The 23,435-nt window shown below is 33.4% G+C and overlaps 1 protein-coding gene across 4 annotated transcripts; it reads right to left on the bottom strand.

The window, feature by feature from the left end:
• Positions 1-1,340: 1,340 nt before the first annotated feature.
• On the bottom strand, positions 1,341-16,095 carry LOC132561507 (tyrosine-protein kinase SRK2-like). 4 transcript variants are annotated; one of them, XM_060226203.1, is made up of 12 exons: positions 16,024-16,095; positions 14,772-14,999; positions 12,566-12,586; positions 10,436-10,532; positions 9,503-9,607; positions 9,087-9,178; positions 8,457-8,615; positions 7,788-7,934; positions 7,124-7,383; positions 6,598-6,751; positions 5,352-5,483; positions 1,341-4,778 (listed from the first exon to the last, which is right to left on the bottom strand). In XM_060226203.1, the coding sequence occupies exons 2-12, from the start codon at positions 14,932-14,934 to the stop codon at positions 4,558-4,560; spliced, it is 1,551 nt and encodes a 516-aa protein (XP_060082186.1). In that variant the 5' UTR covers positions 14,935-14,999; positions 16,024-16,095; the 3' UTR covers positions 1,341-4,557. The 4 variants fall into 4 exon arrangements, with proteins under 4 accessions (XP_060082186.1, XP_060082185.1, XP_060082188.1 ...); XM_060226202.1 differs by having other exon boundaries at positions 14,772-15,002; positions 16,024-16,093; XM_060226205.1 differs by lacking the exon at positions 12,566-12,586 and having other exon boundaries at positions 14,772-15,002; positions 16,024-16,093.
• Positions 16,096-23,435: the final 7,340 nt, after the last annotated feature.

Here is a 23,435-nt window from a genome sequence, read left to right as displayed (position 1 = left end):
CTGTTACTATTTATAAAAGACTCCATTCTTTATAGGATTTTGATCAGACCTCACACAATTACTGATACATCATTACAGACTGACGACAAGGCTATTGTCACGTTGCCATACCTACATCTTTACATTGTTCCGTTAAAGATAATTACAAACCAGTTGAATGTATACTTCTTTTTGTTCTTGCCAAGTAAACACCAAACAGCATCATCTTTATAGATAGTTACCATGTAACAGTTTGTGTAGGCTGGTAGGGAATACCTATTGCTTCAGCAATACTCGGTATCTGACTGTATGCTGGATCATGTAATGATGATTTAAGTGTAACAATCTTGCCCCCAGAAGATAATTTTGGCAATAGGATATCAGTGTTGTTTATAAAATACTTGGTCAAGATTATACATTGTGGGTAACAAATAAAAATAACACAGCACATGAATGCCTATGCCTTTTTTTTTTATTTGTGACATGTATTTACAAATGGCAGATTATCAAGAGAATTTACAAATACACGAACACCATCATAAAACCTGATATTTCATAATATATTGAATATAAAAATAAAGTTCAACCTAATCATTAATAACATTATCCCACTTCTAGACACCAGCTCCAAAAACACTACCTAGATTAATTTACAAAACTGTCTCGATATGAATATTTAATAAGTAGAACAAATGGTGTCAAGATTACAGGAATGTGATAAGTACTTAAGGCCAATTTTGTACAAAAGGTTCGTAAATTTTGATGATCTATTTCCAAACAGACTTTCAACAAAGATGTAGGGAAGAACAGTGAAGCATCAGTCACTTAAGACTGACCCCAAGAAAGTTGAGAATGATTACAGAAGGAAATGTTATATGAGCCATTAGATGGGATAGAACAGTCAACAAATCTGTAACGGAATGTATATGCAGCTAAATGTTATGATATTTTTTACTTATCTGTTAGACAATTGCATTCTAAACATGAGCAGTTGTGAAACAAGACTATGTACATATAAACTGATGCCCAACATCACACATACCTTGGTATTCGGGAAAAACAATGTTGATCTTATCCCTACGAAAAATTACAGACGGTGATCAATTTATTTTGAACAAATTGCAAACAGTGAAGAGGAATGTCGCGTGACGTTTATGATGCTATGAACATCACCATATTTAATGATGTAATATGAGAGTGTTTATAAACAATACAATTTCTTTCATTTTTTCCAATTATACGAGGTTTCAAAGGTGTATGATTATTTACAAGCTTGCATTAAATGCAGTATTTTGTGATGATGGATCTCTGTTCCTTCATAGCAAAAATAAATGTCCCCGCCCCCACCCCACCCACACACAAACTCCTAGCAACAAAATCAATATGTATTATCGCACAATTCAGTTTAATTTTCCCAAATAAGTCGAAAAGCAGAAATGGAAAAATTTATAAATGAAAAAATTAATATGCTGGTACATAAATTGTTTTTTCGATACATTATTGTTACAAAGGAAGCAAGTGAAGAGGCTGTAGCATCATATAAATGTGCTAATTGTCGTGATTAAAAAAAAAACAAGATACAAAATCAGAGTCAAAGTTAAGGAATTATAAAAAAAAATATGTATATGTAAAGGAAGGAATGAATTGGTCCTTCAAACAACCCATGATATGTGAGAGTAAAGATCACGAAAGGAATGTATATATATATATATATATATATGATGTAGACAAATACCGAAGAGGCATCAAAAAGTGAAAGACAATAAGGCCCTTTCAGTGGTATATCAAACAAATGTATCACAATGATGTACAAAGGACTTTCTAAAATTGTGATTTTTACAGAATTAACAGATATACATTGCAAAAGCTATTTCCACAAGATGTGTGCAATGATTTACCGAAATGACACAAAACATTTAATATCTTGGGAAAATATACAAACCACTTTCTTCAAAGATCATATTCATGTAAACCATTGAGCAACAAAGACCTATTTCAAACAATACATCATAAATATGACGGACAACTGAAATTTCGTTACCTTCAAATTAATTCTTAAAACGATAAAATTTAAAGAAAAAACACTGAAACTTCACACTGTAAAATTGAAAAACTGAGTTACAAAAAAATTATTTCTGAAAAACTTAAATCCCTTATTGAAGAATTTCTTTTATGCTGCTTTATTAAAGAATAACTACTCCACCAGTAAATCTATTGAGATGAGAACTCTGGAAAAGTTTGTGTCCAGACAAACAGTATGAGTCAATAGACTGAAATAAAATCTGTGCGATTTATGTGAACAAGTATATAGCAAGTGGTGTTTTTTTTTAGAAATACCAGTCTATACTCAAGTACAGTGTCTTTACATTTATTGCACACATTTCTCAAGTGGCTCAAACATAAACTGATCATTGCAGGATTTAATTAATAAACTAACATAATTGGAATCATGTTAAAATTACAATCATTAAGATATCCTTATTTGTAAGTCTCTACGACATCACAACTTCCAAAATATTGATTTAGGGATGTAAAATATTTGAAATACTTGTTACTGGTTTCAAAAACAAGACCAATGACATACTTCATAAACTATGCAATTCATATTAACAAATTGGAAGCACTTATTGAAATATTTCTTCAAACCTCACTGAAATGGCAAACAAAAACCAAAAATCCACTGAATATCTAAAAAAATCTCATGTAACCATGGAATGTTGATAGAAAGATAAAATTTCCAGAGAAATTTCAAAATTATCTTCCATGAGAGTTGCTGAAATAAAGAATTTACAAAACAAGTTTAACCATTTGATATTGCTTGTGCCTTTGGCATTTTCAATTCTTGAAGAAATATACAGAATTTAAGATTCTATTCATCCTTTAGAGAATATATAGCAGTCTCAAAGTCTTGTTAAGGTTGTGATATATGACTATTAATGATATTATAATAACAAATTCTTTAACTGGGGATTAAATATGGTATCACTTTCCTTGAATTAATGATTACAAGCTGCAGTTTGAGCTTAAACACTATCATTCAAATTGCCAGAAAATTGAAATCAGATGATCACCGCAGTTCACTGTGAAAACTACAAATGTTGTTCACTAGAAAATGTTGGAATCTAACGGCATTTTGTCAACCTAATTATTCATCTAATTTTGGAAATGATTTACTAAATGTTGTCAAGTTTCAAGAAGGTATAATAAAGACAAAGAAATTTGTGCAATTGTACTTATTGTATACAATGATGACTGTGTGTCTTATGTATAATGGTGTTGAAACAATAGTAAAACAATCATCCTGTTAAACATCTCTGTGTAGCATACAGTTGAGAGTATGGCTATTTTTTGTTCCGATATACACAGATTGACGACATATCCTGACCTGAATATATGACTTGAATCACCATCCTTAAGGTCCTGTGTCGTTCAAATGTTCAAAACTGGTCACACATGTTTATTGCGAGAGTGGAGCAAGAATGATTCGTTGTAAGATAGTAAATCTTAAGTGTACAGGCTACACAAAATATGAATACATGATGACCATACTGGACAGACATAGTAAACAAAGTATGCCATGAAAAGATGTTAAAATGACTATAAATATGATATTTACATTGTAAATGAAGTTGTATAAAACTCATTTATGCTGTAATATATTGCTATAAAAAATTTTGAAAGTTTCACCAGACGTATATAAAATTACACAAAGATATCAACTTGTTACCATCAAAGTTAACAACACAATAAATGTACAAAATATTTGTTCTCTAAATATTGCAAGGTAAAGGCTGAAGAGTCCTAGCCATCATCCTTGATTTCGTTAATTACTATTAGTTCTAGTAACAATGGAGAATGTACATTCTAAATGTAGAAAATATTTCAAAATTATTATATTTACCAGATAATGAATATTACACTGTACTCCGTTAAACCTGACAAAAACTTTAAGATTATGTCACCATCATTTTTTTTTTCTGAAAATGAAAAATGAATTCATGCTTTCCAATAGTTGAACATAAGTGTATACTTGCTAACGTTTGCTCACAAACATCCTTCTCAATAGGAATTCATCGATATATATTCAACATTACAGAATCTACAACACAACCAGCTTACAGAGGCTGATGGTGCTTACAAAAAATTTAAGTACATTTTTTTAATAATGCTGTATTTTTACAGCATGGCAACAACCTATTCATACTGACCAAAAGCGCAAAGTGTATTCTATATACAGATTGAATAAATTCAAAAACCAGATTTTGATTATTTCTTATTACAACAAGCTATTTCTGTTTAGTAAGTCTGTTTAAACTATTTCTACAGCCAATTTGACATTCTAGTATGTCTACCAAGAATTATAATTTGCCAAAGAAATAATTTCATTAAACATTAAATCAAATTTTCAACAACCTAACAAGCTATCACAATAACAATTCGCTGATGTAAAGGGCATTTGATCAGATGAAGTATAATATAAATAGTGACTTAGATTTAGTTTCTTTCCAGTCACTCTCTCAGCTGAAAGGATGCGACAAATCTGTCAACAGTTACACATGTTTCATGATCTACAACGATCTACATATCCCCGGATTCCTTGTACGGTGTCTCTACTGACACAAAGAAGTTATCAAAGAAGTCCTGTAGATATACGAAAGTGGGCCTTGTTTCCGGGTTTCGTTTCCAACAACTGAGCATGATTTCATAGTATGGATCTGGGCATGACACTGGTCCCCCAGTCATCTTGGGCATTCTGTAGCCCTTCTCCACTTTACTTAGCACTTCATGACCATTCATTCCTGTAACAAAGGCAAGTATGTAATTGTACTGACTTACATTAAGCAAGAGTTTCATTTCCAATAGTATGCAACAGTATGTGTACTGTCACCACTCTAAAATAAACAATAGTGCCATTTTAACCTGAGGCTAAGGATGGTGTACTGTTTTTATCACCAACCAAAGCAACCGAAGCCCTATCTAACATTTTCCACTTCAGATGTCACAATATTTTTTTCCCTCCAAATACAGACATTTGACATAATCTGATCTAAAGAATCAGCAGTACAGCAAAAATCCCATAAATTCTACTGCTAACATGTATAATGTTTTATCTCTAAGTGAAGAAATAGACAATGATGTAAGTAAAAGATAAACTGAAAACATGTATATCCTTTGGGAATGTTCACATTCACAACAACTTTGTTTACAGATATCCTTAAGGGACATAACTCCCTTGAAACGTCGAGACAAAAATATCATCTCAATACCATAACTACTTTAAGCACTAATATGCATCAAGATTCACGTTCATGGAGTGTGTTGGATTGTGAACCTTTATATTTCACCTGTAGTTAAAATTGCAATTTCATTACCTGGATAAGGCACACGTCCAAACGTGAGGATTTCATACAAAAGGACTCCAAATGACCACACGTCTGACTTGATGCTAAATTTTCTGTCGAAGGCAGCTTCAGGAGCAGTCCACTTGATGGGGAACTTTGTATCTGTGAAATAGAAAATCAGCAATGATCTTCCCCAGGAAACATAGGCTAGATATCTGACACATCATTAATGGTTTACAGGTTACTCCCTTTGAATAACTTTGCTTCAGAATTATAACTGGACAGGAAAGTTAACACACGTTCATGTATACCTGAACCAATGTTGTTTACACAATAGTTTGTTTACTTGTGCTGGGTGTCTTAAAACCATCAACAATAGAGAAAATCATAAGGCTGTAAGAGATTTTCTTTGTTTTTGCATTTATCATTCTACAACAGCTAAATCATTTTAAACGTCAATCGCTTTGCAATTTTCATCTGAACAAACACTCAACAAGGCCAAAACTGGGATACTGGGAAGTATACATTATGCCAAAGATGTAGTTTAGGTGCAAAAATAAATCTGAAATCATGCATTCAGTGCAAGAGATAATAGTTTATTTCACATCTGAAATTAGGTGGTATGCAAGAGATGTGATTAAAATTTTGTTTTGCTTTGAGCTTTCGTAAATTGGCAAACTTATTATTATCGAGCAAAGCTAAGCTTTAAACATAACCTGCAAGTACATAACTTGAAGATTAAAAATAATATTTTTAAAAAGTACTGTTGAGCACCTTAAATTTCTAGGGTCAATATTTCATTTTGTTGATTATAGAAATATTCAGGGGAATTAAATTTTGCTGTGCACCTGTTTCCAATATTTCATGTATCACCTGTGTATCAATGTAATTCTAAGCTTAGTATTACTCCAGTTTGGTTTGCAGTGTCCCATCTCGTCATGCAACAGTAACTTCACTCGAACATATCAGGAGTAAGTTGTAATCAATACATTTGTCAGCTTTGCGTGATTTTCTATCCAACTGTACAGGGACAGCTTGATTTATCTCAACACACATGGTGTAATGGAGTTATGAATTATTGAGCAGTCTTAAGTGGAACAGGATATGTGTCATGTTTGTTATGCACCGTGCATAATAAACGAGTTAAAATTTGAAATACAAATCAGTAAATGAAAACAATAAAGAAATGAGAATGTCTTCTACAAATCTACTCCATCATTTCTGACTAAATAGCTGTATCTTGTAAAAACAGTATTTGACGATAAATTGTACTTACGTTCATGAGCTTCATATATATCTTCCTGTATCAGCCTGGCCAGTCCAAAATCTGCTACCTTCACTTCATTGTTCTCTCCAACTAGAATATTGGCAGCTCGCAGATCCCTATGAACGAAGTTTTCCCTCTCCAGGTATGCCATACCATCGGCAATCTGATCAGAACATACAAGGTCAATGTTAAATAATACAATATCAGACAACACTTGTAAAACATATATACTAATTCTTAATATTTGTGAATAAAACACAACATATTGTCCCTTCTCCTCAAATCCTTTAAAAAAGACATTTTTTTAATTCAAAACATGTCAGAAATTATTTTTTTCTGTTTGACTGCCTTTTTGTCAATGTTAAACAATCCGTGTTAAATCATAATGATGAAATATTTCTCCACATATATTGTTGATTGCATCATTTTTTAAAATTATTTTCTGAGTATTATCTATATATATATTCAGCAACACCCATGACTGTAAGTACATTTGTTATCTATCTACTTTACATTATAACATAACTGGTCTTACCTGTGCGGCAATATCTACTAGGACTGGAAATCCTATATGTTTACCCTCATCTTTCCTAAGATAGTCGAGCAAGGCTCCATTGACCATCAACTCGGTGATGATCCACAGTGGCTCTGTGGTGGAACACACAGCCAGGAGTTGGACCAATTTACGGTGACGCAATTTGTGCATAAGCTTAGCCTCCTGCAAAAAATCCTGAGGTGTCATGGCACCTGGTTTCAGGGTCTTTACAGCAACATCCACTGTATTTCTCCATTTTCCTATCAACATGAAATTAAATCAAATAAATTCTAGCAGTTTTGAAAATTGGTTCTTGAAGGTAATAAAGCAGTTTCCTTGCTTTTTGATTCAGAGACAAATTTATAAAACAAGACTATTTAATCTGTAATAATAAGAATGCCCAGTAACACTACAATTTTAGTGAGTGCTAAGATATAACACTAAGAGGTAGTATACAGAGGAAATATGTTTGGTTCAATAGGTATAAACAAATTTCACTGCAAGTTGCTTATCCAATCTTTCAATCCATTTGACAGGAAGTTAAACCTAGTCTTCAATGGAAATCATTTTAAGGTCAATATGAAAATGTCATGTTTTCCAAATATTATCAAAGATTGACTAATTATTCTGTTCTTGTATACCACACATGTGTTGGTCAATGTACCTGCATGAACATCACCAAAACATCCGCTTCCAAGTTTCTTGATGAGTTTTACAGATTCCCTAGCAACTTCAAGCTCCCGGAACTGAACAATGGGGCGGATCTTTGGACAGGCCTCTCCTAGCTGACAACAGAGTCCATCACCCACAGCTGTAGGAAATAGGCATATAGGTCTTAATCATTATGTGAAATGGTAGAGTAGTATCTGGTAACATACAGGAGGCCCCTCGCACACCATCTAAAGCTATATAGGTAAAGTGTCTTGTCCGAGGATACAACCATATCAGCACTGACTGGAAGTTTTCTCGGCTTCATAAGAATCATAAGTCGCCATTTATGGGTAAGAAACATCAAACTACACACTCTAAGTTATGTTAAGGCCCATACTTTAACAAACTGAGCTATCATAGCCTCCATAGTTATCATTGAATAATTGATTTTAGTATTCATTATAAATCTAAACCATTACAAGGGAACACTATGTAAAGAAATTTGCCTTCATCAACAACTTACCTGGAATTTAACATCTATTCCCCCCATAGTTATAAAGAATAAATAATTAATTTTTCAATTGTTAATCAATTCATGGACATATTTTTTATGTAGGGTACCCATAAAATCAACATAAATTAATGATTTGACATTAGTCGTCTCTAATATGCTGGCACTTACACTGGTAATGAGCAATGAGCTGCAGCATGCTCTTGAATGTTCTTCTTGGACTGATGTAGAAACCACCATTATCCATCTTACGAATTCTGTAGTGTTTCACACAAGCATCAGCTGTCTTCAGATCATGGTCACGGATTGACAAAACATATGATGCTTTGTCTGAAATACACATAATTTGTCATACATGAGTCAGATGTCGTTTGACAATTACAAACTGAGTAACATGGTAAGCGAGACAATGGTTTAATACAACTGGTGATCAATGTCAGAAATGAAACAGAGGAAAGCGATCTTCTTAAAACAACGTCTTTCACCAACTGTAAATATTTTTCAGGTACCCACTACACAAATGCTAGCACTCTCTTAGACTCCACCATCCATTTATCACCAATTGTAGAACTTGAATATGAAAACTCACATATAGGTTATATAGTCTAATGCAATTTTGACAAATTATACATTCAAACTATTTCCATATTTGATCAAGAATCAATTTTCATCACACAAAGGTTAAGGTTCTTTAATATTTTCACACTGCCTATATAAAAGTCTTCAAATTTTTGCTAGTAAAAATATTCATCTGTGTCAACTTGCCTAGGGAGCAGAATATTGATTATAAATGTATATTACCTGCAGATTCTCTGACAAGGAAAGTTCCAGTGGCATTTCCTGGCAACATGAGTTGTTTTTCCCCCTCCTTCCTGTCTACATTATACCACCAACTGTCAATCAAAAACGTAACCATTACACAGTCATGTACACCATATGAGTCTAATGGCTAAATAATGTCTCCCTTCTGTAAGGATCACAACACACACCTTTGATCTTAACTGGAGTTTGCAAAGTCTAATTCTGTGCATACTCCACAATATGTGTGGGCTAATTTACCAGGTATCATTTTCATATATGTACACAGTAACATTGTTTCTTTGACCAACATCAATCTGATTTCCCTCAATCTGCTTCTAAAACTGCATGAACTGTTTTATAAGATTTGTAAGAGGCAGAGTGATTAATATAAACTGGCTGATGATGGGAATACTTACTCCTGTGCCTGTGGAGTGTTGTCGTCCTTACACACATAGTTACTGGGAATGTAACCTGTCTGACCTGTAGCCATGTGACGTGCCATCCACCAATCACAGTTCTGACTGTTAAACAAATAGCACACAAGTCAAACCAAAGTTTGATGATTCAAGTAATGAAGAAAAATTAACAAATGCAGAGCATAAAATTTTACAATAAACAACATTAGCATCTTCTGTCAAAACTTTGTGCTTTTGTCAGCAGTAGATAATACATACAAACATTGCCCACCAGTAATATGGTAGAGTAAACATAGTGCCAAGAGTAATGAGTTACTTTGCCTAAATATCTAGCTCTAATACTACATAGTCCTTTTATGAAGCTATATTCATTTACATATAATGATTCCCCAGGTACAAATCTCTTAGAACTCTACCTAAATATAACATATTCAGTAATATCGTATATCTCATAGGCGATAGGGAAATGTTCAGTAATATCGTATATCTCATAGGTGATAGGGAAATGTTCAGTAATATCGTATATCTCATAGGTGATAGGGAAATGTTCAGTAATATCGTATATCTCATAGGTGATAGGGAAATGTTCAGTAATATCCTATATCTCACAGGTGATAGGGAAATGTTTAGTAATATCCTATATCTCATAGGTGATAGGAACATGTTCAGTAATATCGTATATCTCATAGGTGATAGGAAAATGTCATGAAACTACCACATATTAAACTTACATATATGAAGTCTTTAAAAAAAAAATAATAAAAACGTCTTTTTGTATTTATACTGCAGCAAGTTGACTTCTGCTGGCAATTTTAGAAATGTGAACTACAGATGGTAAAGTGTGCTAATCACCAGGCATGGATTTTCAGACACAGAAATACACCATAAAATACAATGTATCAATACATGGTGACTTATGTAGTGTACACATACCTGGACTCCTCCACCTCAAGTCGATCCCCTTTCTTGAACGAGAGGTCATCATCGTTGATGGCATCAAAGTCATACAGGGCACGTACAGTGTTGGACTCTAGAAGGAAAGTATTCTTCTCATTTCCAAATGTTATTAATGTGTAAAGCATAATCAAAGCCTTTCAATAGTTAACCTTTTATTTACCAGGGAACGTGTGTTATTTATCACTAGAACTTAGTATGTTTACTGCTATTGTCTATAATTACATGATCATTGCATCATTTATGATAAAATTCATACGTCAGCTAACTTTTTACTTATAACTGAACTTTGCAATGTCACTGCTATTGTCTTGGACATTTTCCTTTCAAAGCATTTTTTTACCCATTTTACTATCACTGTTGTAAACAGGGACCAAAGGGAATTTTGATTTTAACACCCATTTGTTTCGTTTCCTGAAGCTCAAAATAAAAAAAATATATTCATCTAACATTTGAAATTCATTAATTCAACTTGATACTATGCGGCTAATTTGACCAGGTATTCAATCCTTTTAATTGTATAGTCATTTTTGTTTTACCAAATACACTGATAGTTGATTGTGCATTATATACAGTACAAGACTGAAATCCTAAATTTATAACAGCCATTATTATCTTTGATATTAAATCTGGTGTAATGTTTGAAAAAATATATTAATGTTTATATAGTACTAAAATATTGATCATGAAAATAATCAAATGTTTTAGTTGGATGTAATATACCAATCACTTTTAACCACAATTAATGTTTTTTTGTATACAAGTTTATCACCAGGCCTAGGTTTGGGATTGGGTTGTGTGAAGCCATGACAAGCGGAAGCATTGGAACAGAAATATATTAAGAACGTGTCTGTGAAGTGGTTGGAGGTAAGCAGCATCAGAAAAGTTGAGGCCAAATAAGCAAGTGTGGAACTGGGTTTGTAAATATCATAAAAATTAATTGGACATTTCAACTAAAGAAATAGCAGTTCAATATATCACTTTCTCGTCATTTATGACTAGGTGAAAGGAAATTGATTGATTCAAACCTAGGAACGTGATCAGATTCTCAATAAAACTGGTCCTAACCAGGAAAAGTGCTTTACCCCATTTGCATGTATCTTTTACATACACACGTTATAAACAATTTTTAATACATTTAAAACACAAGCAAGAAAATGACTGCTAATTCAAACAACATCAAATTATAACCAACATCTTGATAAAAGGGAACTTTTGACATAAATGTGGCGGAGAAACATTTTAAAGTCACAGAAATAAAATAATGATTTAAAAATCAGAAATCTGTAACACACAGTAAACAATATACATATAAATTTATCTCATGGACAATTTTGATAGATATATACAAAAACACACCAACAAACACACTTTTTATATGATTACTTGTACAGAGGTGAAATTTGGCGCATTTTGTATAAATATAAGAGTTAAGATGTTATAATGAAAGATATTACTACCTGAGCATTTTTCAGTGAAAGATGATGTACACGCTTGTTTAGTAAGTATACAAACATTAATTATAACAGCACATACATAGTAACAGCATACAAAAAATATGAATATATACACATATACAGTGTAAGATTTTAATGTGAAGTAGGTTTATAAGTAAATTTATTATCATTACACTGTAAAATCATAAATCATGAAGACAAGAAAGCAAAAAAAGTTGAGTGTTACAAAAATAAATGTCATGATCTAGCTGTTGAGGCAAATGAGACAAGCAAAAACAACTAAAGTTGCTGCGGGATGCCTTGTGAAAGATAATAGACCAGCATGGCGCATGAACACAGATTAAAACCAGAATGACATCAGAAGTGGTTCGAAAAGTAAAAAATACAGAACCCAATAACCAATCAAAATTGATGTTACATCATATACCTACATGTATCAGCATAAGGCAATTAAATCAACACTTAAACAAGGCCCCTATAAATCACAACTGATCAGTAAATTTACATACAAAAATCATGTCCAAAGTTTAGTGAGTCAACAATCAACGACAAAATTAGTCAAAAAAAATGAGTAGCATGTACATTTGTAGCATGTCAGGAGGAAGAGTGAGTGATCAGGACAAATATTGACAAAGAGCAGTCAGTCACTCACCTCTCGAGTGTTGGAAATAGCCTTTGAGAAATGGACATTAGTAAATGATTAGTCTGTATGTTTAAGATGAATGGATGGCAAATGGCTATAAAACATCTTGAAATATTAGTAAATCAATATAGTATGTCATGATATTGAAAATGATTTTGTTGTCAATTCAAGTAATTCCTAGTAATTTCAACTTAAGAACTGAAGAGTGATCAGGAAACTCCAGATATAAAATATTTAGAAGCTTAAATACTACATTTTTCAAGAGTAGATGTATTAAAAGTTTGGTCATTACCAAGTCAACTAATTTTTGTCCATGATATCACCTCTTCTGATTCTTAAAGGGCACTAAATAATGTGGACCATATCATAATAAATATGGTATAGCTACAATACACTACGATGGAGTGTGATAACCACGCTTCCCTACAGCTACAATACATAACAATGAGGTGTGATACCACAACTTCCCTATAACTACATTACACTACAATGTAGTGTGATAACACAGCTTCCCTACAGCTACAGCACATAACAATGTGGTGTGATAACACAGCTTCCCTATAACTACATTACCCTACATTGTAGCATGATACCCACGCTTCCCTATAACTACAATATACTACAATGGAGTGTGATATCCACGCTTCCCTACAACTACAATACATAACAATGAGGTGTGATACCACAACTTCCTTATAACTACAATACACTACAATGTAGCATGATACCCACACTTCCCTATAACTACAGCACAAAACAATGAGGTGTGATACCACAGCTTAATTATAACTACAATTACACTACAATGTAGCATGATAACCATGCCTCCCTATAGCTTAGATACAAAACAATGAGGTGTGATACCACAGTTTCCCTATAGCTTCAATATAATATAAGGTTTACTTATTGTTACAATCCACTATAATATGGGATAATGTATCTGCAGACAAACAAGAGATCCCAAAGTGTTCTTTGCTCCCTGTATTGTTAGATTTCGTTTATTCTATACAAGTTTTCTTTTTTTTTCTCTTCTTTCCTCCAGTTCCGCTCTTAATCATATAAAATTTTAAAGTTTCCCTCAAGAAATAGTGATAACAATCTTTAACTCTCTAATCCAAGATGGTCATCAAAGCAAATCTAAATATGAAATTTGAAAAAGACCGATCCAGTACTAATGAAATAAACTTTCAAACTTTCAAAGTCAAAATCCAAGATGGCACCTGTCAGCCATTTTGCTTTCCTGATTAGTCAAAAGGGCACAACTAGGGAACAATTAAATGGGGAACCTAAATATGAAATTTGAAAAAAGAACCATCCAGTACTTCTCAAGACATCATTTTGTGATAACAAACATTCCTTGTAAAAATCCAAGATGGTCATATTGCTATTTTATCCATCCAGTTTCTCCAGAAATAGTGATAACTAGAAATGCTTAAGGACTGACCATTTGTATATCCCAACATCTTATGATTTTGAACCAATAAAAATTTACAACAGGCAAATAACTCCATTCCATTATAATGCTCATTACATTATTTTCACATGTGCATCAATGCTAAATGACATTTTTTCTGATATTGAGAAATCATCAATATTTAGTGTATTGCATAATGTGATAGTAATTGAGAATTTGAAACACAGCTTGTTTGAGGCATCTAACATAACACATTTGCATTTCTACAAGAAAGAAAAACTACAAGTGTAAATTAAGTGTATGCAAAGTAATCTAGAAAAATATATCTTTACTGAAATGTTGTTATAAATTGTTGAAATAAACCATGTAATGGTTACAGCAGACAATAGGCATAATTTACAACTAATGCACTGTGCAATGCAATAAAATGTTTCATCATGATAGTCGGTATGAAACATCGGGACATTTCCTGCATTTGTATTCTGTTGTTATGCTCTGTCCCTGTTCTCAAGAATGATTCTTCTGATATAATATGTGTGAAAAAACATGAAACTAACTAATTAGTTTCTATTGAAGTTTTGAAAAATTAGGGATTTATTTCAAATTTAACTTAAAAACCTACAATTTAAATATATATTTTAATGAAATTGCAATACCAGTGCACATGTATTATACTTTACATTTCTACATCGATACATTATATGTACATCTATATGATGATATAATCCTTCGCCTATGCAACACTTAATGAATTAGTAAGCAGTGTCAAGCAATCTAAAAGCATGGCTTCACAACACTCACCTCTGTTGGGAGGTGGGGGTGGCAGGGGACGAACTGGACTCGTACTATTTATAGTAACATTGACATCGTTGACATTGAGGGACACCGTCTGATTGTCGACTTCATTGGCTGGTGGTGGTGGGCGGGACGGTGGTCGTTCAGAGTCACTCAGGCACTGACCCATGGTTCTGCTACCTTTCCAAAATTTCTCTCATAAATTGCTTAGGTGTTGTAGTCTTTGGGTTAACTCTGCTTTACAAAAGCAACAAAAACAAATATTTATTCACAATCAATCAAGAATAAAACTAGAAAATGTCTGTAAAACATGAGAACGCCCTCATGTGATGCTTGGTAATAAAATACTTTTTTGTGTCTAAATATTTAAACATGACATCTGAGATGCTGTCTTAATAAAGTGAATAATCATTCCAACAAAGTTGAAAACTTATGTCAAAAGGACCTTCAAATTAACACAGTAGTCAAGTAGTCCTTAAGAACAAAATATTCTGTCTGTAAAATGATAATTTAATGCTGATATTCACATTTGTCATGCTGTTGTTGATATTTTCATTTTTACAGATCTCATGATCATGCTTGTTTTAGCACAATAATTAAAAATGTAAATCATCATTTTAGCTGCATATTTTTTTGTCTAATGATATGTTTGAAGTGTCAAGACTGAGTAACGCAGTTTCAGAGAAGCATACATAAAACATTTTTTATCCAAATATTAATTATAACCTTAGTATACACCAAGCCATACCAATAAATAAGTGACATACTTATACAGATAACACAGTAGTGAAGTACTTCCCAAATGAATACACATTTCAAGTTTCAAGACATAATTATGCAGAACTCCGGAGCAAAGTTAACTTCCTGCTTCAGATGGACGAATGTAAGGAATGGGGAAAATGTCAAAAGCCTCTCTACTATCGTATGGGGCATATATCAATATATTTAAAACTCCCAGGTGATGTCATATTTCTAAAAAGCAGTTGATGTCCGAAACAACTTTATCCGCTGGTCATTAAAGTTTCCATGAGTGACTATGATTAAAGAAAATAGCAAGCGTGCATTCATCAGCAGTCTTTTCTGTCTGCCCGTCGGTTTAATGAGACGGTCATTGACAGTGACAGTATGTTCCGTTTTATGACAACAGACACACCTGCATTCCGTAACGGACTGTTCGTATAGTCTGTTATTCATATCTACTTTTTAAATAGGATTTTAAAGATGATCGTACAATTTTTCCAATAGTATAAGAACTTACCATATAAGTTATGATATCTTTGGGAGAAATCCCATCGAAAAATAACTTTCAAACTCTTTTTCTACTTCATTTCAACCAGGAAGTCAGGCCGGAAGGAGACGCACGTCTCGTAAAATCACGTTACGATCTCGCATTAAAAAACACACACAGAGTTGTCGTTCTTTACCCAAATAATGATTTTTTTTTTTCTTTTCAAGCACCGCTTGCTTTAAGTCGGATTTCTATCACTACATAATGGTCCATAATAGCGTATTTACAGGTTTATTTGATAAAAGATAAGACATACCTTGTTGGTCTTTTAGAAGATTGAGGCCTGAAAGTGACTCATATTAGCCTTTTTTATCGAATAATTGAGATAGAGATGGTAAGAAGATTACTTGAAAATGATTTTCCACCTTGAGAAACCCAAGTTTCGGGAAAATCTTAACGTGACATTGCTGAAATTCAGAGGTGCTTGAAAATAAAGCGGGAAACAAATAAAGAATAAGTTTTGGAAATATTGAATGTTTTCCTTATCAGGGATAAACAGTGTTCGAAGTCTGGAGGAATACTTAAATGATTAACTTGCTACATTCAACATAGACCAACAAGGAAGAAGAAACAATGGAACAAATCTGTTATTACAGAAATTAATAATATGGTATACTGATAATGATAATTTTCAAAACTTTTTTTTTAATCCGAAATGCCTCTGACGCAATATTGGGTAATACAATCTTTAGCCAAAGACTAAAGAACGTTTTGGTTATGTTGAGGTACTATACTTTTACATGTAAATATAAAAACAACGTACTAACATTATAGTCATAAAAAACTTTATTTTGTTCGAGTACTGAAATTATTAACAATCATTGCTAAAAAGAACAATTCTACAATCCTTCAACAATGAACAATATCACTGTATCCCATATAAGTTCCCATAAACATTTAGGAGTATGGTTGTCAGATAATGGTTCATGGAATACCCATGTTGATTATATATCTGTTGAAATGTGTCACAAAAACTAGCTGTATTAAAAAGCCTAAAATACTCTTGATAGAATTTCTCTTCAAACAATATATTTTTCATTTATTATGTCGATACTAGAATATTCTGATATTGTCTGTGCTAATTTACTTAACTACTTATGTCAAAATGTAGAAAACATCCAGATTGAAGTCACGCGAATTGATACGGGTTCTACAACATTGTCAGGTATAAGTCTACTATATAAGATATGGACTTGGAAAAGTTATCTAAACGACGGAACAATTATAAAATCTTATAGTTTTATAACATGTATCACAAGAAAACACCACCGTATTTGTCTATTTCAGCCCCAGATGAAGTATCCGATAGTCATATTACAAGAAACACAAACAATTTACTCTCAATTAATTGTCGAATTCAGTTATAAAGATTCACTTTTAAATTCCTCAATATAATTATGGAACGCTTTACCTGAAGACATTCCTGAAAATCGGCCAGAAACCCCAAAGCTTTTTACATAAAGATAAGGTAGTAATCCCCCAGTACTTTGATATTGGTAGCAGACCCCTTCAAATATTACATGCACGATTACGACTTAAATGTAGTAATTTAAAACAGTAGGTTTATATCAGGAATCTAGAGGAAAGTCCACTATGTAGTTGTGGTTTCGTAGAAATTAGTTTTCATTTCTTATCATTATAAAGTAATTATACCGCAACCAGACAAAATACAATACTACAACTAGATATATAAATCTTACTGCAGCAAATCTTCTATGTGGAATGATAGTTACTCTAGATAAACATGAAGAATTTGTTTTGACTGTTCAAAAGTGTATAAAAAGTTAAGTAAGTATTTTGATTAACATAGTCTTATACTTTTTGTAATGAGTATTTATTTTGTTGTATCTACTGTATTAACAGCCTATTTTTGATACACGTTACCTAATACCATTGTATACTGTAACTTGTACTTGACAACAAGTATCAATTACGGCGTCATATATTTTGTATATATGAAATGTATTCTTACAATCTTTCATATTCACCACATATACATATCATGTCGAATTGTTAAATCTGATTGTTATTCACAACATGATGTGTGCAAGGTGTTACAAGACCCGAAGGTATATTTGCTGTTGTGTGTACTTGGGAAAGGAATAAAAGTAAGCTCGAAGCTTGATTTCTTAGCCCAAAATACAAAATACAAAAACTGTAAGTTTACTGTGTTGTTATATTTAATAAATCATTTTGTTTAAACTAAGTAAACATGCAGCGAAACCAAGGACATAGATCTTTCTCTAAGTCCGTGACCATACATATAAAAAAATCAATATTATAATTTGAATTAAAACGCAACGTGATTGTTAGCATTTGTCATTGAACGAATAACCAGTGCTTCACACCAAACTCTACCTTGTTTAAGTCCTTGGTCAAAGATACAAGTATATGATAATGATTAAATGTGAAAATAACAAAATAACGTATACCGTTATAACTATATTTATTTATCAATAACGAGATTAAGGAAGAAAAGAAGGGCGAGGTTTGACACTTACTTCTATCTGGTTAGAACGAAATGATCAAGCTAACTTAGACTGTGTTACATAGACATTTCTCGTTCCCGTGAAGGTAAGACCCAATGAAACTATTTTTTGAAAAATAGTTCTATTGATATCGCTAGTTTGAAAAAGTGATATCGCTTAATGAATTACGAATATCATATTCTGTAGATGTATGCTAAAAATCGAATTAATGATATCAACATATCTGGACATTTAGTGATATCATTAATTCAAAGTAGTGATACCATTAATTCAAAGTAGTGATACCATTAATTCGAAGTAGTGATAGCATTAATTCGATTTAATTATTCTCTTACATTTAATGAAATCATTGAATGTGTTGAATGAATTGGTGATATCACTGAATGAATTATTAATATCACTAATTCCAATTAATGATCTAATTAATGATACTGATAAATGAATAAGTGATATCAATAATTCTAACCAATGATATCACATTTTGTTGATAACGAGTGTTCTCTGGGTACATTTATATACTGTTTCATATAAGCTGCCCTTTTCTTACCTGGATTTTTACCAGAGATTTACCTGTGTTTCTCACAACCTATCTTCACATGATTGAGATATCACATTAAATATATGAATTATATTTGATGAGATTACTGAATCATTAAGTTTGACTTCATTTAGCACTAAAATTGAATTATTATGTCGGATGATTTAGCACTACACCTTGATATACTTCTCAGATCATTATGATATAAAAAGAAAAGTACATACAATAATACTAATATTTCACTAAGTAATACATCATAGACAATGTACTATATCTAACTTAATTATATTTTTTAGTTTTATACAATTAAGTACCCGAAAAAAGTGTAAGATTTAAAGAGAAAAGTGTCTGAAATAAAAGTAGAGTTTTAGAAATAAAGAGAAAAAAAGTATGTAATTAATGGTTATGAAAATGCTACATTTCCGATAATTGGTATCAAACCCACTAATATATCAATGAGAAATGATTCATAGTCATTTCAGTTTCATTTGATTTTATAAACTTTTGGCCTAAGGGCCCATCGATACATTATGTATACACAAACACAAGGTTAAAGGTATTTGTAAATATATGTAAATATAGTCAACAATCTTTTCTATCTCAGTGTCATGTTCCAGCTGAGCGCACAGGTTGTATTTACTTTCAGAGTCATTGGATAGTACGGAGCCCGGGAACGGACATCAGGAAAAAATGTTAATCCGTGACCTCGGTTTAGCAATTCGTGACCTCGGTTTAAGTAATCCTTGGCCTCGGTTTAAGTCATCAGTGGCTTCGGTTTAAATACAGCCTTTATTAAGCAATTATACCATTTTTAAATACGTAAAGAATATGCATATGAACTGAAATAATGGTTTACTTAATTGATTTGGCATTGATCACCCCAAGTGTAAACTGTAATATGGAGCTATTATTTTACTACTTAGGTTAATTTTTATTATGGAGGAGCATGATTTTACAGTAAAACAGTCTATGGAAATTACTGATCAATTTACGTAATGTGTACCAACTTCCGAAAAAGGGGAGTTAACCGAACTACCTACGCATGTTGAAATATCTATCATGTAGTTTTAGTGGGATAGTGGATACATTTTTGAGTGCCCAATGGGGCATACCTATCGGAAGAGGGGAGATAACCAAATCTGATATAGATTTTTAACATGGATCATTAACTGCCAGCAAGTTTCGTTGTGATTTCTTATTGTGCAATACTTGTTTGATTGACACAAGTCACAGTGGATGTGTTGTCAATGTCATACCTATGTCTAAGTTGGAAAACATTTGTAATGAAAAGGTGAGCAAGCTTGCAGACTCGATTGCCAACACGAAAGCTGAGATAGACAATGTCTGCCAAGATTTACTGAAACACCAGAAGAAATGAGCCAGAAAATAAAAATTCGCTTCATGGCACGCCGCGATGCTATGTTACTACATCGAACAAGCCAGATCGAAACAAAACAGGAGTGGCCTTGTTACAGAAACTAACGGAGTTTAAAAAACAAACACACGTGTGTAAACTGGCCATCGAGAAGTACAAACCTAGCAACCTTTCACTAACATTGCAAGATATTGATAAATCCGAACAGTGGATACCGACAAAAGTCTGTAGCACTGACGCCGAACGAACGTCTGCTAAAAGTAATGTCGATGGAGTCGAGAATGATGTGGACAAGAAACACATGACAACCCCAGCAACTGTAAATAAATCGAAACGCGAGTTTGATCATTCTAAACCACTATCTTACAAAAAACGCTTCCCAGGACATTAGGAAACACACAATAACACCCCCCTGAAATACGCAACAGAGATTTCGTATTTTCGGTCAACTGTCTCGGCAGAGGAAAAAGAAAGGTATTCAGTCGGTATAGGATGGATTGATGATCGGCTAATCATTGTAGATTGACGGAACAAGAAGATTAAGCTCTTCCGTGTTGATGATGCATTTCTAGAATATTTCATTATCGCAGACGGTGAACCTTGGGATGTCGCGCTTATGAGTAAAGCCAAGAGCGATGAAAACATAGCATTTGCCACCGCGTTGAACAACCGATTCTGCCTTGATACGGTACCAGCATGTCGCGTTATCATGACTGTAATGATTCCAGTTCAAGGACAAATGGTAGCATGTACTCGAATCCAGACCGCCATTGGATATGCTTGCCTTTCACATGCTCAAAAGCTAGAATTAATTGTTGCTGGTGTCTGCGCGCCATTCGGATATCCTCGGGTTGATTTGTTAAAAATGGACGGGCAACTGATAAGAAGCATTGCCGTGAACCACTAACATCAACCTCTGTTCTCTGCTCCTCGATCAGTTGACATTTCGGAAGACGGAATGATCGCTGTGAGTGATTGGAGCCGGAATATGATCATATTTCTCCGAGTAGATGGCAGCATAGCCGGGGCGCATGATTGGACGAGAGAGAGCCATCTGCGAGAACCGACTGGAACCTCTCTAGATGGACGTGGAATGTATTTGTTGCTGACAAGAAGGCTGGGGTGATAATCTTTTCAAGCTTGGTGGCGAGAGCTTGGGGACGCTGAAGTCAAATACGGTTCTTCAAGAACCAAGGGAGATAAATGTGTTTACGGGACCATGCCCACGACTCGCCGTATCTTATGGCTTGGGATACTTATCATTATTCATCACAAAGTACATATTATATCTATGTTAGTATCAATGGTACCCAGTTTGTGTTTTCATTTTTTGAAACGACGGACTTGAATCTACTTTTTGATCAGTGAAGTTTAAAATGAATAATTTTCAGAGAACATTTATAGTTTTTTTATCAAAAATAAATCTACTTATATATATGACTTTCTGTTTCTGTCGTCAGTTTTGAGATACACAGCCCTTAACGTTTTGTCTGTTATCATTATATTTCCCATTAAGTCTGGGAGAAATCTACCTCAATTTTATATGTATGTCTCCATTGGTCCTTCACGGCCGATGTTTTATTTTGTCACTGAAAAAAATGGCCGTTTATTTTTATTAAAATATGGATGATATTATCACCATTCAGTAATAGGTCGTTCCCATATGTAGGTTCTTCTTTATCATTTCTTATGCACTTCCGGTGTAAAAGCTGTCCTTTAAAATACACGTAGATGACAATCTTGTATAACGGCGATTGATGTTTCTGATTACATCTTAAGATGAACTGAAAAGATGTCTGTCAAATTAAGTTCATTCTTTTTTGTTTCTTGTGAAATTTAATCATATGATTTCTGATAGGCAGCCATGTTCAATTTAGATATTTACAAATTGCTGGTTATCAAAAAGTGCTCGATGAATCTTTCCCAAATTTCACATGTTTTTCTAGTCCAGCGGTGTTGCAAATAGTTACCATATAACTGAAACTCGTGTAAAAAGAGCAAATGATGGAGAAGTAAGTAAAGGGAATTTGAGCAAAGAAGTGAAAATATCCAACTTCTATAAAATGACGAGATGCGATAAAGAGTTTGGTGCTAAGGCCTTTATTGGGTCGATTGTGGACAATCCATATGTACCAGTTGAAAAATAAACGGTGACCAGTACGTGTTTGTGTTTTATTTGAAGAAGGACGATGTCGGATGTTTCATGTTGGACGGGTTATAGGACAGAGGCGAAGTGATATGACACACGTACCTAACATACCTGAAAGGGCTGGCTATTCAATTCGGGATCGTCGAGATAAGGGGATACACTGGTATCACTATGTACGTTACAAACCACGGAGGAGTGACATTTAACTGAATGTTGACCGTTACAACCGTCCAAACTGAGCCGGTATAGTGCGTAGTAACTGTCTAAATAGGTCAGGGTAGGCCCATATACTGCATTTACTAATTTACACTGTCATTTTGACACTCGTCATTTTTGGCTAGACGTAACGCTTTCAGCCTATTGTCACAGGCTGTGGAAGTATATGTCACAACAGGTTCGTATACAATGTTCCAGCCTTGTCTGTCAATACTTCCCAATACTGGGTTTGTAGCTCACTCGCCCTATCGAAACGACCCCATTTTGTGAAATCTGTGATTGTCCGGCACTAAATCGTTCGATATATCTCTCTTTAAGTGGTCTTGATCGACAGATAAATAACTTTTCTTTGATTTGATTCAAAACACGATTCACTACATGGCATGCCCGAAAACTGTCTTCAGACATCACCAAATATCATAAAATTTTCAGACTTCAGGAAGTCGGACACTCATTTTGGAAGCGAAACTTCAAAAACTAACTAACTAACGAGGCCACCATTTTGACTTCAGAAAATGCAAACTGATGTTCTAAATTTAACAAGTCAATCAACGCAGAGTTTTCAAAAGCTGGGCCAATCAGCTCCGTGTGTACAAAATACTTCGGTCATATCCA

This window comes from Ylistrum balloti, unplaced genomic scaffold, assembly GCF_031769215.1.
Source record: "Ylistrum balloti isolate Yb309-2 unplaced genomic scaffold, AGI_CSIRO_Ybal_v1 Utg371222, whole genome shotgun sequence".
In the NCBI taxonomy this organism is placed as follows: domain Eukaryota; kingdom Metazoa; phylum Mollusca; class Bivalvia; order Pectinida; family Pectinidae; genus Ylistrum; species Ylistrum balloti.
This window is presented reverse-complemented; position numbering and strand designations above follow the sequence as displayed.